This window comes from Eleginops maclovinus, chromosome 19, assembly GCF_036324505.1.
Source record: "Eleginops maclovinus isolate JMC-PN-2008 ecotype Puerto Natales chromosome 19, JC_Emac_rtc_rv5, whole genome shotgun sequence".
In the NCBI taxonomy this organism is placed as follows: domain Eukaryota; kingdom Metazoa; phylum Chordata; class Actinopteri; order Perciformes; family Eleginopidae; genus Eleginops; species Eleginops maclovinus.
The window spans coordinates 21,890,062-21,902,565 of NC_086367.1; the positions used below are offsets into that span (position 1 = coordinate 21,890,062).

Here is a 12,504-nt window from a genome sequence, read left to right on the forward strand (position 1 = left end):
CATTGTTCCCAACCACTCGGGTGTTTGCTCATCATTCTGAATTTTAGAGACATTTACTGATATAGTTTTGAAGTGTAAATGCTGCATATATTAAGAGCAGCGTCTCCTTGTTATCCAGAGGAAGAACAATGCAGTAAAGTAAGAGACAAAACATCTGCAGTAATAAGGATTTATTCCCTGCATTTTTAGACCTTTCTGTGATTTCGAAAATCTTTAAACTCCCTGCTTCATACGTCTTTTAATTCCAGTTTATCCCCGGTTTAATTTTAGGCGGTCTGACCGAATGCCCGCTGAGTCTGAGTCCCTTTTATCTGGGTGAGTGGAGTCTTTGAGCGCTGAGGCTCATTAACACAGCATTGCACTCGAGGGAATCCACTGGAACCAGCACCATATTGATCCCAAAACCCAGAACAACTGAAATATAAATGAAGGATTTTCACTCAGGGCACCTTTGTGCACTAACACAGCCCACCACCACCATCATCATCATCATCATCACCTCACAGTGGCTGCTGGGCTTCTTTTCATTACTGTCAATATTGTGGTGCGGTTGAAACTACACTGATTAAGGAAACGATGTTCATAAACACAGTGAGATTAACCATGGCACCAAAAGAGATTATGAACATTGAAATGGATTAGTTTTCAGATGACCTTATTGATTAAAAGACTAATTATTTTAGCTTTATATTGAACAGACGTGGTGAAATACAGCAGCTAAGGCTTAATGATTATCCCACAGACTGAACCTACATTCCCTGTTGAGCAGATCACTTTGTTTCCGTTTACAGGAACATTATACATAATTAAACATTTCTCACTGAAATTAAATATTCCCAAACATAATTACATAACAGAGAGAGTGATCGAGCATGAGAGAGATTTAATTACATGCTTTGACAACATGGCTCATCCATCATTAATGCAAATAAAAAACATAATGAAAGTGACCGAAACATCGAATGATCAAGAGACGGAAATAAGCAAAGCTACATGTGTGTGATATGATATATTTTACAACACTTACACTACTCTCATCAATATTAATACAATGATACAATCGTTCAAATATTCGTTGGATGTTTGGAACAGTTATTTAATGTTTACTGCTCATACTTTGCTCATAAATTTTGTCTGCAGAGACACACAGCAGTGGCTCAGTCAGTGTCCAGCAGTGGCTCAGTCAGTAGGGGCTTGGACTGGGAATCGTAGGGTCGCCGGTTCAAGTCCCCGAACAGACTTGAAATATGGAAAGTGGACTGCTACTTGGAGAGGTCCCAGTTCACCTCCTAGGCCCTGCTGTGGTGCCCTTGAGCAAGGCACCGGACACCTCCAATCCCCCCTCCCCATTGCTCCCCGGGCGCTGCACGATAGCTGCCCACTGCTCCTAGAACTAGGATGGGTTAAATGCAGAGGACCAATTTCACTGTGTGTGCTCTGCTGTGTGCATGTGTGTGACTAATAAAGAGGGTTTCATCCTCCGATTCTATCTATCTACACGTGTTTTTCATGGACAATTAAAAACAAAGTTCATAGTTGAGTGACAATGTCTGGGATGCCTGGTATTAAGTAGTGTAGTATAGTATAGTACTGTATTATAGTATGGTATATGGTATAGTTTCATATAGTATAGAAAGTATAATGTATTATGTGTCGCTCATCCCGTACAGAATGTGTCTTTCTTATTCCACAACTGTTATATTGTACCTATTTGTTACAGTATATATTTTCTTATTTATGTTCTTGAGAATATCTTACTATTTGTATTTTATACCCAAAACATCAAAGCAACTGCCTTGTAAGTGGAAACCTACTTGTTAATAAACCTTATTCTGATCGTTTGACATCGCCAACAAGTATATAATATATAGATTCAAGGGTTCAAAGGGTTAATTGTCAAATGCACAATGACAATTACATCCCAGGCTCCTCCAACAATGCAACATACAATTTTATTATAAAAAAAGGAGCGTAAAATAATGCAAGTGACAAATGGTGCAATGTATGAAATAATGTATAAATAGCGTATATAAGTCAGCATTAAACATGACATGAAAGATAGTCAGGTGTGTGTATAAAGAGTGTGAGTTAGAGAGAGAGAGAGAAAGAGAGACAGAGAGGCTGAATGGAAAAGGTAAAGCGACTTAGACACACAGTGCAGGGAGTGGAGGAGAGAGAGAGTCGCCATTACTGCCTGGCAGTGGAGAGGGGAGGGAGCACAGAGGAGCAGGTTTCGGCTTACAGCGCATACCACACTAACAACACCGAAATACTCTCAAAAATACAGGCGAACCGGCCGATTGGAAGTACAGGACTAACACCATCAACTAAACCCAACTTCGGATCTTGCTGAGGACACTAAGCACCGCAGATTGTGGATTTTAAAAAGGAGTTTATTTGCCTTGTAAATGTGGGAATGCTTTCTCCTCTTTTCCGTGGTATGTGGATCTGGGAGCGACCATGTTAATAGGTGGGTAGGGGAATGTATTTGAACTGGGATTGGGACTTCATTATCTTTGCTGGATTTTCTTTCTATGGGCGATACATAGCCTTGGAATTGAGGTATTTCGAGTTCAACTGAACAGTGTCTTCATGACTAGGGGTTTTAGGGATGTTAATATGAATGCGGGATGTTTTTACAAACCCCCAGTTATTGTTTTAACCCGCTTTCTTCCCAAACGTTAGGCTGGGTTTGGTGTAGCTAATGCTAGCAAGCTAAATATCCCTCACCCCCTTTTGGCATGCGATGCTAACATAGCTAATGGTAGCTAGACGGGATTGGAAAAGGTGGGTTTTTTTTCTTCCTCTTTTCCCGGAGTGTCAGGGCCAAACCAGGCCAGGCCAAGCCGAGTTTCATGCCCTATGTATCCCCAGGAGGATTTAATAACTGCCGTATCAAATCCTGTGGTTGCGAGTGTTAGCTACGGTGCTTTGACGCATTAATGTATGTTGGCTTTAATTGAACTTACTCATTAACCATAACTCACTTTCATCGTCCCACCGTGATGATTTACGTGTTATCCACCCTTTTCAATCGGTTTCATTTTAACATGACAAATGGGACTCAAATGGAAAATTACTTTGGAAATAAAAAAGAAGATTAATGTCTTAATGACTCTGCTGACATCTGAGTGAAGAGCCTCCACACTGTGCCAGCCTTTATCTATGATTTCAGTTTCTTTTAAAGAACATTCTCGAGTTCTTTTAGAAGTTCCTGTTGGGTTGCCAGTTTTTCAACCTTAATGTCCTGCTAATCGCTAACATTAGCAGTGGGGATGGATAGATGGATGCAGGGTCACATCCAGGAGTGATAATGTGAATTTCCCCACATTAACAAGGGTTTCTTTTCACCATTTGAGCGATAAAGGGAAGTTGTTAAGACACTTATTAACTCTTTATGCGGCGATCAGATGCAGGAATCAGTGGGTTTGTCCTGCAGCCATGCATGTCATTTGCATCGGACACTGCTGCAGGTCCCGGTGCCCTTTACCCACACTCTCTTTAAAGGGCCATTCCTGCTTTTATCCAATGAGACTGATGGGTTTTATCGTTACAGATGCATGCATTTCCGTGTACTCGGGTGATATAAAATATGCACATCCTTCTATTGCATATTGGATAGATAGATGGATAAGATACACTTTATTGATTCCAGTTGGAGAAATGTTTTCGTTATAGCAGCATATATAGCAAGTCATTGCACAAAATAAACAGTAGAACATATTTTCTTCATATAAACAAATATAAACATCTCAAAATAGAAAATAAAAAAGATCTGAAAAAGTAAATATTTGGCCATGAAAGATAACAATATGTAGATATCTGACTATGAAGGGCCACATTACAGCTAACACAGATAGATAGAGAGAGCAAATATATACTTATATACATTAGGAAAGACATATATCACAAATAATACACAATATAAAACGTTTTGGATGTCCTATAAATAACCAATGTACTACAGCAACAGAAATATAGACATATTCTACAGGAGCAGGAACGAATAGGGTAGTGAATATATTAGTTTTACATGCTAAATCAGTCTTCCTTGAGCATATCCAAGTCTGTTTGGGGTTTATTCTCCTCGACGTGTTTTGAAGCAAAGCTGTTAAAAATAATTTAGATATTCACATCAGCTGTCGTGGTGGGAATGTTGTTTGGAAACATTATTTAATGTGGTTTCTGTTGCCAATAGCCATACCCATTTCTGTCCCAATAACATGAGAGTTTGATTCTCTTGAGATGCTGAGATCAGCTTTATTAGTGTTGATACAAATGAATGCCTGAAAAGCCTCACAGCGACATCCGCTTTGAGACCAGATATTTAAATATGTATTGGCATACGCTAAAACGGTGGGATGTATTTGATTTTAGTATCAGCTACAACCGACCACAGAAGTGCATGGACACCGATGACCTCTCTTCTGAGTGACGGCGAGGTTGATCGAATCAGTTGGCCTATAAACGATTGTTCTTAAGTCATCCACACCTAGGGAACAGGAAGTCCGATGCTCGGCTCAGGTCTGGACCTGACTCTGGGAAAGGGTGACTTAGTTTATGATATACTTGTCTGGTGCCTCACATATTTTTGCACTATAGTCATCAATGTAAACAAAGCTTTGTTTTTACTGGCATTTGTTGAGCAACTGTATAGTGAAAACGAAAGGCATGATTCCACTGACTCTAGATACAGCACAATGATTCATTATAAGAAGACGGTCTTACCTCTTATGACACAGGCTGACTTTTACCTAACGTTTCAGAAAGTTTGTGAAGTTTCTGTGTTGTTTTTGTATTACAACTGCAGCATTTCTGATGATGGGTTAGCTGACATTTAAAAGTGCTTGCAGCTGAAAAATGGCAGTGACAGGTAATGGTTTAACAATTTGAAAGTGAGTACCCAGTAATCCTGTGAGGCGGGGGTCAGCCCTGACTGGTCTGTCAGGATTTATAGTAGGAAAAGAGGGCAACTCTTTAATGTTTAAGCCTGTTTTTTCTGCCTGGAGACTTCCATCTTTGCCTAATAGGAGGCAGAGTGGATTTTATTTTGAAGTTTTGATTCATCTCTTCCTGTGGGAGTAGGGTTCTCTGTACTCAAGATCAGAATTTCTTCTTGGGATGGGAAAACATAATGAGCCTGTGGCACCTCATTTAAAGTCGATGATACCCTTTTTCTCTGCAGGAGCCCCGCTTTGAGATTCAGGCTGAGGAAAAACAAGTTTATTTTCTACCTAAAGAAATCAGTTGGGTAGCAGCTTTGAAATGTCTACCATCTTTGGCTGTGTGTTCTGCTGGGTTTTGAGGCTTTACAGCATTTAGTCATCTCTAAAACCAACTTGCCAAGTGATACCTTAATCCCCCCCCCCCGTGCAGCCTCACAGTGAATAAGCTAATCATGATGCACAAGGCTACTTTGAGCTATTTGTATAGCTCAAGTTTCAGCTGTAATGTTTTGCTGTTTATAAGACGCTCCATCCAAGTGATTTAAAGCTAACGGACTAGCTCTGCTACCATCCCTCTCTTCATACATGTTAACAGCTATCCATGAGTCTTGTAGGGACCCTGTGTGTTGACAGCAGGGGGAAAATAGAACTTGATATTGGCCGACAATAATGCAAAGAAGATGTTTGAATCGGGGTGGCTGATCTGCTCAAACACTGTGGTTTGGATGGGATCCTGGGGAGGAATGTGAAGCTTTAATAATCCGTTGGTTAGTCGATCAACACAATATTAATAGATTTCAGTTGTTGTAATTGAGGGTCTTAGTCTTTTGCCAAATAATGATTCCAAATGTTTATTAATACCAGTGTCACCAGTCAGTGTCTCATTTTGTACTGTTTATTCAATATTTATTTTTTGCTGTTGGTTGAAAGAAGGCAATTTTGTAGACATCACTTTCTAATTTGTATAGAGCATGTTCGCCATTAAAAAAAACCCAACAGTTAGTAATAAAAATACCATGCTTTAGGGCGTTAGTGTCACGTTAAAGTGTGTGTGCACATGCATGGTGTGTTATTTATTCATAAACGCTCAGGTATGCTTCCCCCTGGTTGCTTGCTAGGCTCAGGTACATGTAGCAGCACACTAGCTATTGGAGGGGCCGGTGGTTGGATTTATAAACCTGGCAAACCTGCTTGTCAGTTTGCTTTCTGATGTCATTTTATGTCCTGGGTGTGTTTGAGGGATAATGCGCTTCTTGTTTAAGGCGGTAGTGTTACATATCAGCTGACTAAACATGTAAGGAACATTTCCTGCAGGTTATTTAATCTAGTTTACCCTGAGGTTATGTACAACTGTGTAGTGTTAACACAACAGAAAACAGGTTATTTGATCCCTTTACTAGATTACTGGACATTTCCGTATATGCTGCTTGTTTCTTAAGAAGGCTGTAGATGTGCTGAACCCCCAAAAGTCTATTTCCTTGCACAAAACCCCCACACAGGTGACATCATCACCTTGGCCTCTATAAACAGTCAGGGGAAACCTCGCTGCCTCGTGTCAGAGCTCCGAATTCGTACTCTGGTGCAGTTTCTCAGGCTCAGCATGCCGTCGCGCTGCAGCTAGCGGTTCCAGCTCACGCAGGCAAATTCACTGGCTGATTGCCATCGTTCTGTAAAACACAACAATGACTGCAATTCTCTGCAGTTATCACTTATCAGCCACTCGTTAGGTCACGGAAAAGTTCAAGGCTTATTTTCCTTTGACAACCCCAGATGATATTGATAGAAGAGAGCATCAGATGCAACATTTCTTTAGTTTGACAACCTGTGAATGCTAAATCTTGGTGTTATTAGTCATTAGTGCAGCAGTTTATTTTACCCTGAAAAGATACTGTACAAGCAGCAACATTATTTCATCCCACAGATAATCAAGAGTGCCAATTAGGATTAGTCATAACCAGAATGCAAATCAAAACGTATCAAGAGAACGACGGGCAGAATAATCAGGATTATACGTTTAACCCTAATCATGTAGCCGTAGGTTGCACTGATTTATTTTCTCTGTTTCATTCTCATGGCGATGCAAATCATTTCTAGGTCAGTGGCTGTCAAAGGGCTGGAGTTGCATGCCATTTTTATCCTGGCTCGGCACAAATTGGTTGAAAGCACTTCTTTTTCTCTGCGAGAGGAAAGTGACATTGCTGTGCACGGCCCATGATTGAATTACTCTCACACTTTAGTTTTTGTCATCTTAAAAGTCCTTTTGATATGTAGTTGGAAAAAAAGGCATCCAAAATGCAGGAGGCTTTTTTTTAAATCAGATTTTTAGATTAGAAAACTACAACTGTGATGTTTTAAGACCAGCTCACTTGCATGAAAGGCTGATCAAAAGCCTTTTCGTTAAGCTTTTACTATTTAGGAGGGATTATTTTGTCCTGCGCAAGTGTGATAATGTGTACCACTGTATAATTTCCTGATAACTCTCTAATGCCTGATTAACATGTCTGATTTGTTGTTTAAAACCACCACACTATGCATACATGTACATATATATCCTAGAGGGACGTGCTGAAAAAACAAAAAGCTAATTATATTATTTGTGATAAGGAGACTAAAGGGCTCAGAGGACAAACCAGTGCCAATATGTTTCTGTTTGTTTTGCCTTTATCTTTTCCTAATTGTGAATTCCATGTCTTGCAGGCAGGTGATAAAAGGGGAAGCCGGCTGTTCTATCCCAGCTTAAAGAAGACCCAGGATAGAAGTGGAGAGAGATATATTGAGTTGGAGGGGGGATACACCACTGCCAAGGGAAATCAGGATGAATGTTCCCCTGTACCACTGACGAGCAGAACTGGAATGATATCTTGACCTTTTTCCTGGAAGTGACCAAGTCAGCGATGCGTGGGGGGATATAATGGCCAAGAACAAGGATGCACGCCCCCCGACATTCGCCCTCAGTGTGGTTGGCCTCTCGGGGACGGAGAAAGAGAAGGGAAATTGTGGCGTTGGCAAGTCCTGCCTATGCAACCGGTATATGCGCCCCAATGCAGACAGCTACTACTCTGAGCACACCTCGGTGCTGAGCACAATAGACTTTGGGGGACGTGTGGTTAACAATGACCACTTCCTGTACTGGGGGGAGGTGGCCCATCGAAGCGACGATGGGTTGGACTGTAAATTACAAGTCATCGAACAGACGGAGTTTATCGATGACCAGACGTTTCTTCCGCATCGGAGTACGAACCTTCAGCCGTACACCAAACGGGCGGCAGCAACCAAGCTCCAGTCGGCGGAAAAGCTAATGTACATCTGCACGGACCAGCTGGGCTTGGAGCAAGACTTTGAGCAGAGGCAGATGCCCGATGGAAAGCTAAACATCGATGGCTTTGTTCTCTGTATCGATGTTAGCAAGGGTTGCAACAGGAAGTTTGACGATCAGATGAAGTTTGTCAACAGCCTCTACTCCCAAATTGTCAAGTCAAAGAAGCCCATTGTCATTGCCGCCACAAAATGTGATGAGTGTGTGGACCAGCATCTGAGGGACCTGCAGGCCTTTGTTGCCAGCAAGAAGAACCTGCTGCTAATTGAAACGTCAGCACGGTCTAACATCAACGTAGAGGTCTGCTTCAACGCCCTCATCCAGCAGCTGGATAAAACAAGAGGGAAGCCAAAAACTGTGCCATACCTGGACGCCTATAAAATCCAACGGCAGCTTGTTGCCTCATTAACTGATAGATTTGAGAAGCTGATGGTGCACACGGTGAGAGATTACCACACCACATGGAAAACGGTGACTAACAATCTGAAGGGGCAACATGACTATAATGACTTCATCACGTTGGAGGGCACCAGGAAAGCACGCAACATGTTCACAAAGCACATTGCACAACTGAAGCACGAGCACATCAGGAGAAGGAGGGAAGAGTACCTGACAACGCTACCGAAAACCCTTAACAACCTCCTCAATAACCTGGACGAGGTCGAACACCTCTCCTGGCCTGAAGCGCAGAGTGTGGTCAGGAACCGAACTGACTTCCAGTACTGGTTTGTGGTTCTGGAAAAAACGCCGTGGGATGAGACGGACCATATCGACATCAGCGATCGCAGGATACCCTTTGACCTCCTCGATACACCTGATGGTGAGAGAATATACCATAACCACGTCCAGCACTTGCTGTCTGAGAAGAGGAGGGGGGAGATGAAAGAGAGGTTCAAGAAGACGCTGGATAGGGTTCATTTTATCAGTGCAGGGCAGCCTTGGGAGGAAGTCATGTGCTTTGTCATGGAGGACGAGGCCTACAAGTACATCTCAGAATCAGATAGAAGGGATGTTTACTGTAGACACCAGCAGGAAATAGTTGAAAGGGCCAAAGAGGATTTTCAGGAAATGCTTTTTGAGCATGCTGAGCTTTTCTATGACTTGGATCTGAATGCCACCCCCAGCTGTGACAAGATGAGCGAAATTCACTGTGTGCTGAATGAGGAACCCAGATACAGAGCACTGCAGAAACTTGCCCCAGATAGAGAGTCTCTCCTCCTCAAACACATTGGGTTTGTATACCATCCCACTAAGGAGACATGTCTGAGTGGGCAGAACTGTGTGGATCTGAAAGTAGAGCAGGTTTTAGCCAACAGATTGGTGCAGCTCGACCACGGACGCTCTAATCTTTACTATAACAGTGCCAACATCGATAAGATCAACCTCTGCCTCCTGGGAAGGGAGGGTCTCTCACAAGAACTAGCTAACGAGATCAGAGCTCAGTCCACAGATGATGAATACACCTTAGATGGAAAAATCTATGAACTGGAGCTTCTTCCCGTGGATGTGAATTCCACACTACTCTTCAGCCATACGTGGGTCAACTCTTTCAAGCCACATGGCTGTTTTTGTGTGTTCAACTCCATAGAGTCCCTCAACTGTATCGGAGATTGCATAGGCAGAATCAGAGCAGAGATAGCACAAAGTAGACGAGATAGGTTTGCACAGCCACTACCGTTCATTCTAATCCTGGCCAATCAGAGGGATAGTATTTGCAAAAACATACCTATCTTGAGGCACCAAGGCCAACAGCTGGCAAACAAGTTGCAGTGCACCTTTGTCGACATCCCCTCTGTGGCCTTTCCACGTAAATTCACTGAGTTCCAGGTTAAGCAGGGTCTTCGAGCGGTACTTGAGGGACTGAAGCATAACTTTGACGTCTTGGCTCCAATGCCCTCTATCAAAGACATGTCAGAGACGGACCTTAGGATAGTCATGTGCGCCATGTGCTGGGATCCTTTCAGCGTTGACCTCATCCTCTCACCTTTCCTAGACTCGCACTGCTGCAGCGCCGGGCAGCCTGGCCAGAGCAACACCCTGATACTAGACAAGATCATCGGGGACAGCAGGAGGCGGATCCAGGTCACGGTCCTGTCTTACCACACTGCTATTGGTGTCCGCAAAGATGAACTAGTTCATGGCTACATCTTGGTCTACTCTGCCAAGCGCAAGGCTTCTATGGCGACCCTGCGGGCGTTCTTGGCCGAGGTCCAGGACGTGATCCCTGTCCAGATGGTGGCGATTACAGACAGTCAGGCAGACTTCTTTGAGAATGATGCCATCAAGGAGCTGATGACGGAGGGGGAGCACATTGCCACAGAGATTGCTGCCAAGTTCACGGCCCTCTACTCCCTGTCTCAGTATCATCGGCAGACGGAGGTTTTTACACCCTTCTTCAACGAAGTGCTGCAGAAAAAGCCCAACATTGAGAGTTCCTTCTTGTTTGACAGCTCATCACGGGAGTGCACCACTGGTGCCAGTGAAGATGTGTTCCCCACCTCGCCCCATAGCCATTCCCCGGCTTACAACACCTATTACCCAGAATCTGATGATGACAACGAGGCCCCCCCACCTTACAGTCCAATAGGTGATGATGTTCAGCTTCTCCCAACTCCCAGCGAGCGCGCCAAATACCGCATCGACCTAGAAGGCAATGAGTACCCTGTCCATAGCACCCCTATCGGAGATCATGAACGCAACCACAAAGTGCCTCCACCTGTCCGGCCCAAACCGGTGCTGCCCAAACCTAATGTCAAAAAGCTGGACCCCAACCTGCTCAAAACCATCGAGGCTGGCATGAGAAGCAACCGCAGGATGCCACGCGGCCAAATGACACACGGTGAGGACGTGGATGCGTCAGACAACTATGCAGACCCAGTGGACACCTTGCTAAGGTCCAGAGGCTTCCACAACGACGACATATATGCTGTGCCTGAAGACTCCCACAGCCGCCTGGTCAAAATAAGGAACTCCTTTGGTGGGTTGCATGGCCTTCATGGAGGAGAGGAGGAGAACGGGTTTGACAGAAAGTCTCAGGCTGCACGGCGGCCGTCAAAGTACAAACATCGTTCTAAAATCTTGTTCAGCAAAACGAAGGCCTACCAAAGACGGTTCCAGTCTGACAGTGATGGGGAGGAGTCGGGCCCTGCCACGCAGAAAAAGAAAAAGGGAAGAGCCCACCGAGGCAGCGAGGAGGACCCACTACTCTCCCCTGCAGACCCCTGGAAAGGTGGGATAGATAACCCCGCCATCACCTCCGACCCCGAGCAGGAGGACAAGAAGGTGAAGAAGAAGAAGACGCCCAAGACAAAAGAACCGAAGAAGGTGAGTTTTGTCTCGTCATGAATCCGACTTTTCCAGAGTTTTCATGTCAGCTCGATTTTAGCAAGCAGGGTAGTTCAAAAGAAACCAGACAACAGAGATACTATCGCTCAAAGACAAAGCTTTGTGATGTTATTTTGAGAGGGACTGAAAGAGAGCTTCAGTGCATTGAATATGAGGGAGAATGAAAGAGTGGGAATGGGAGCAGAAGAGATTGTGTATAGTAATGCATGAGCAGAAGTGTGTGGGTGTGGGATATGAGCTGATTTCTGTTTTTAATAGGCCCGGGACTCATGCTGAATATAAACTCATTTCATAATTGATTGATCCCCCCGCAAGGCAGAAATAGGTTATAAGCCTCCTCACCTTACAGCCCCCCATAAAAGCAATAAAAACTCTTATAAAGGACACACTGTTAGACACAGTAGGGCTCTGTCTGTATAATCTCGGAGCAGAGGCTGCATCTGTGATAAGAGGCCTGCTTATCCTTTTACAACAGCTCTCTGAAGGCTCGTCTGAGTCGGATGAGCACACACAATATACGGAAGAGCATTTAATACAAGACAAAAACTGTATAGGGAAATTAAATCAGCACTTTCCTGTTGAAAAACAAACATATTTAGAAAGAGACAGATGTTTGCACAAATCAAAATGTCCTTTAAAGTACACATGAGCATGCAGTGGTTCGGCACACATGCTCCATTTTACTTAATGCAAATTAAACACATGAACATTTGCAATAGAGATTCAAATATGATCAAGTATTAAATGGCAATGTGAGAACCATTTTTAAAGCCAGGCCCAAATTGGATCCTCAATATTTCCTCCTTTCTTTTCTTAACTTAAAGCCTTTCAAATGCTGCAATGCTAAAGCAGCAATCTGATTTTAAATAAAATGTCGTCTACACAACACACAATAAA

General features: G+C 43.4%; 1 protein-coding gene across 1 annotated transcript in view; it reads left to right on the forward strand.

Annotated features, from left to right (window-relative positions):
• Nucleotides 1-2,213: 2,213 nt before the first annotated feature.
• The window catches only part of arhgap5 (Rho GTPase activating protein 5), a 47,118-nt gene continuing 36,827 nt past the window's right edge, over nt 2,214-12,504 (forward strand). Inside the window, exons 1-2 of the mRNA XM_063908992.1 lie at nt 2,214-2,470; nt 7,644-11,586. Of these exons, the coding sequence (XP_063765062.1) occupies nt 7,858-11,586 (3,729 nt within the window). The 5' untranslated portion in view covers nt 2,214-2,470; nt 7,644-7,857. The remainder of the gene's footprint in view (nt 2,471-7,643; nt 11,587-12,504) is intronic.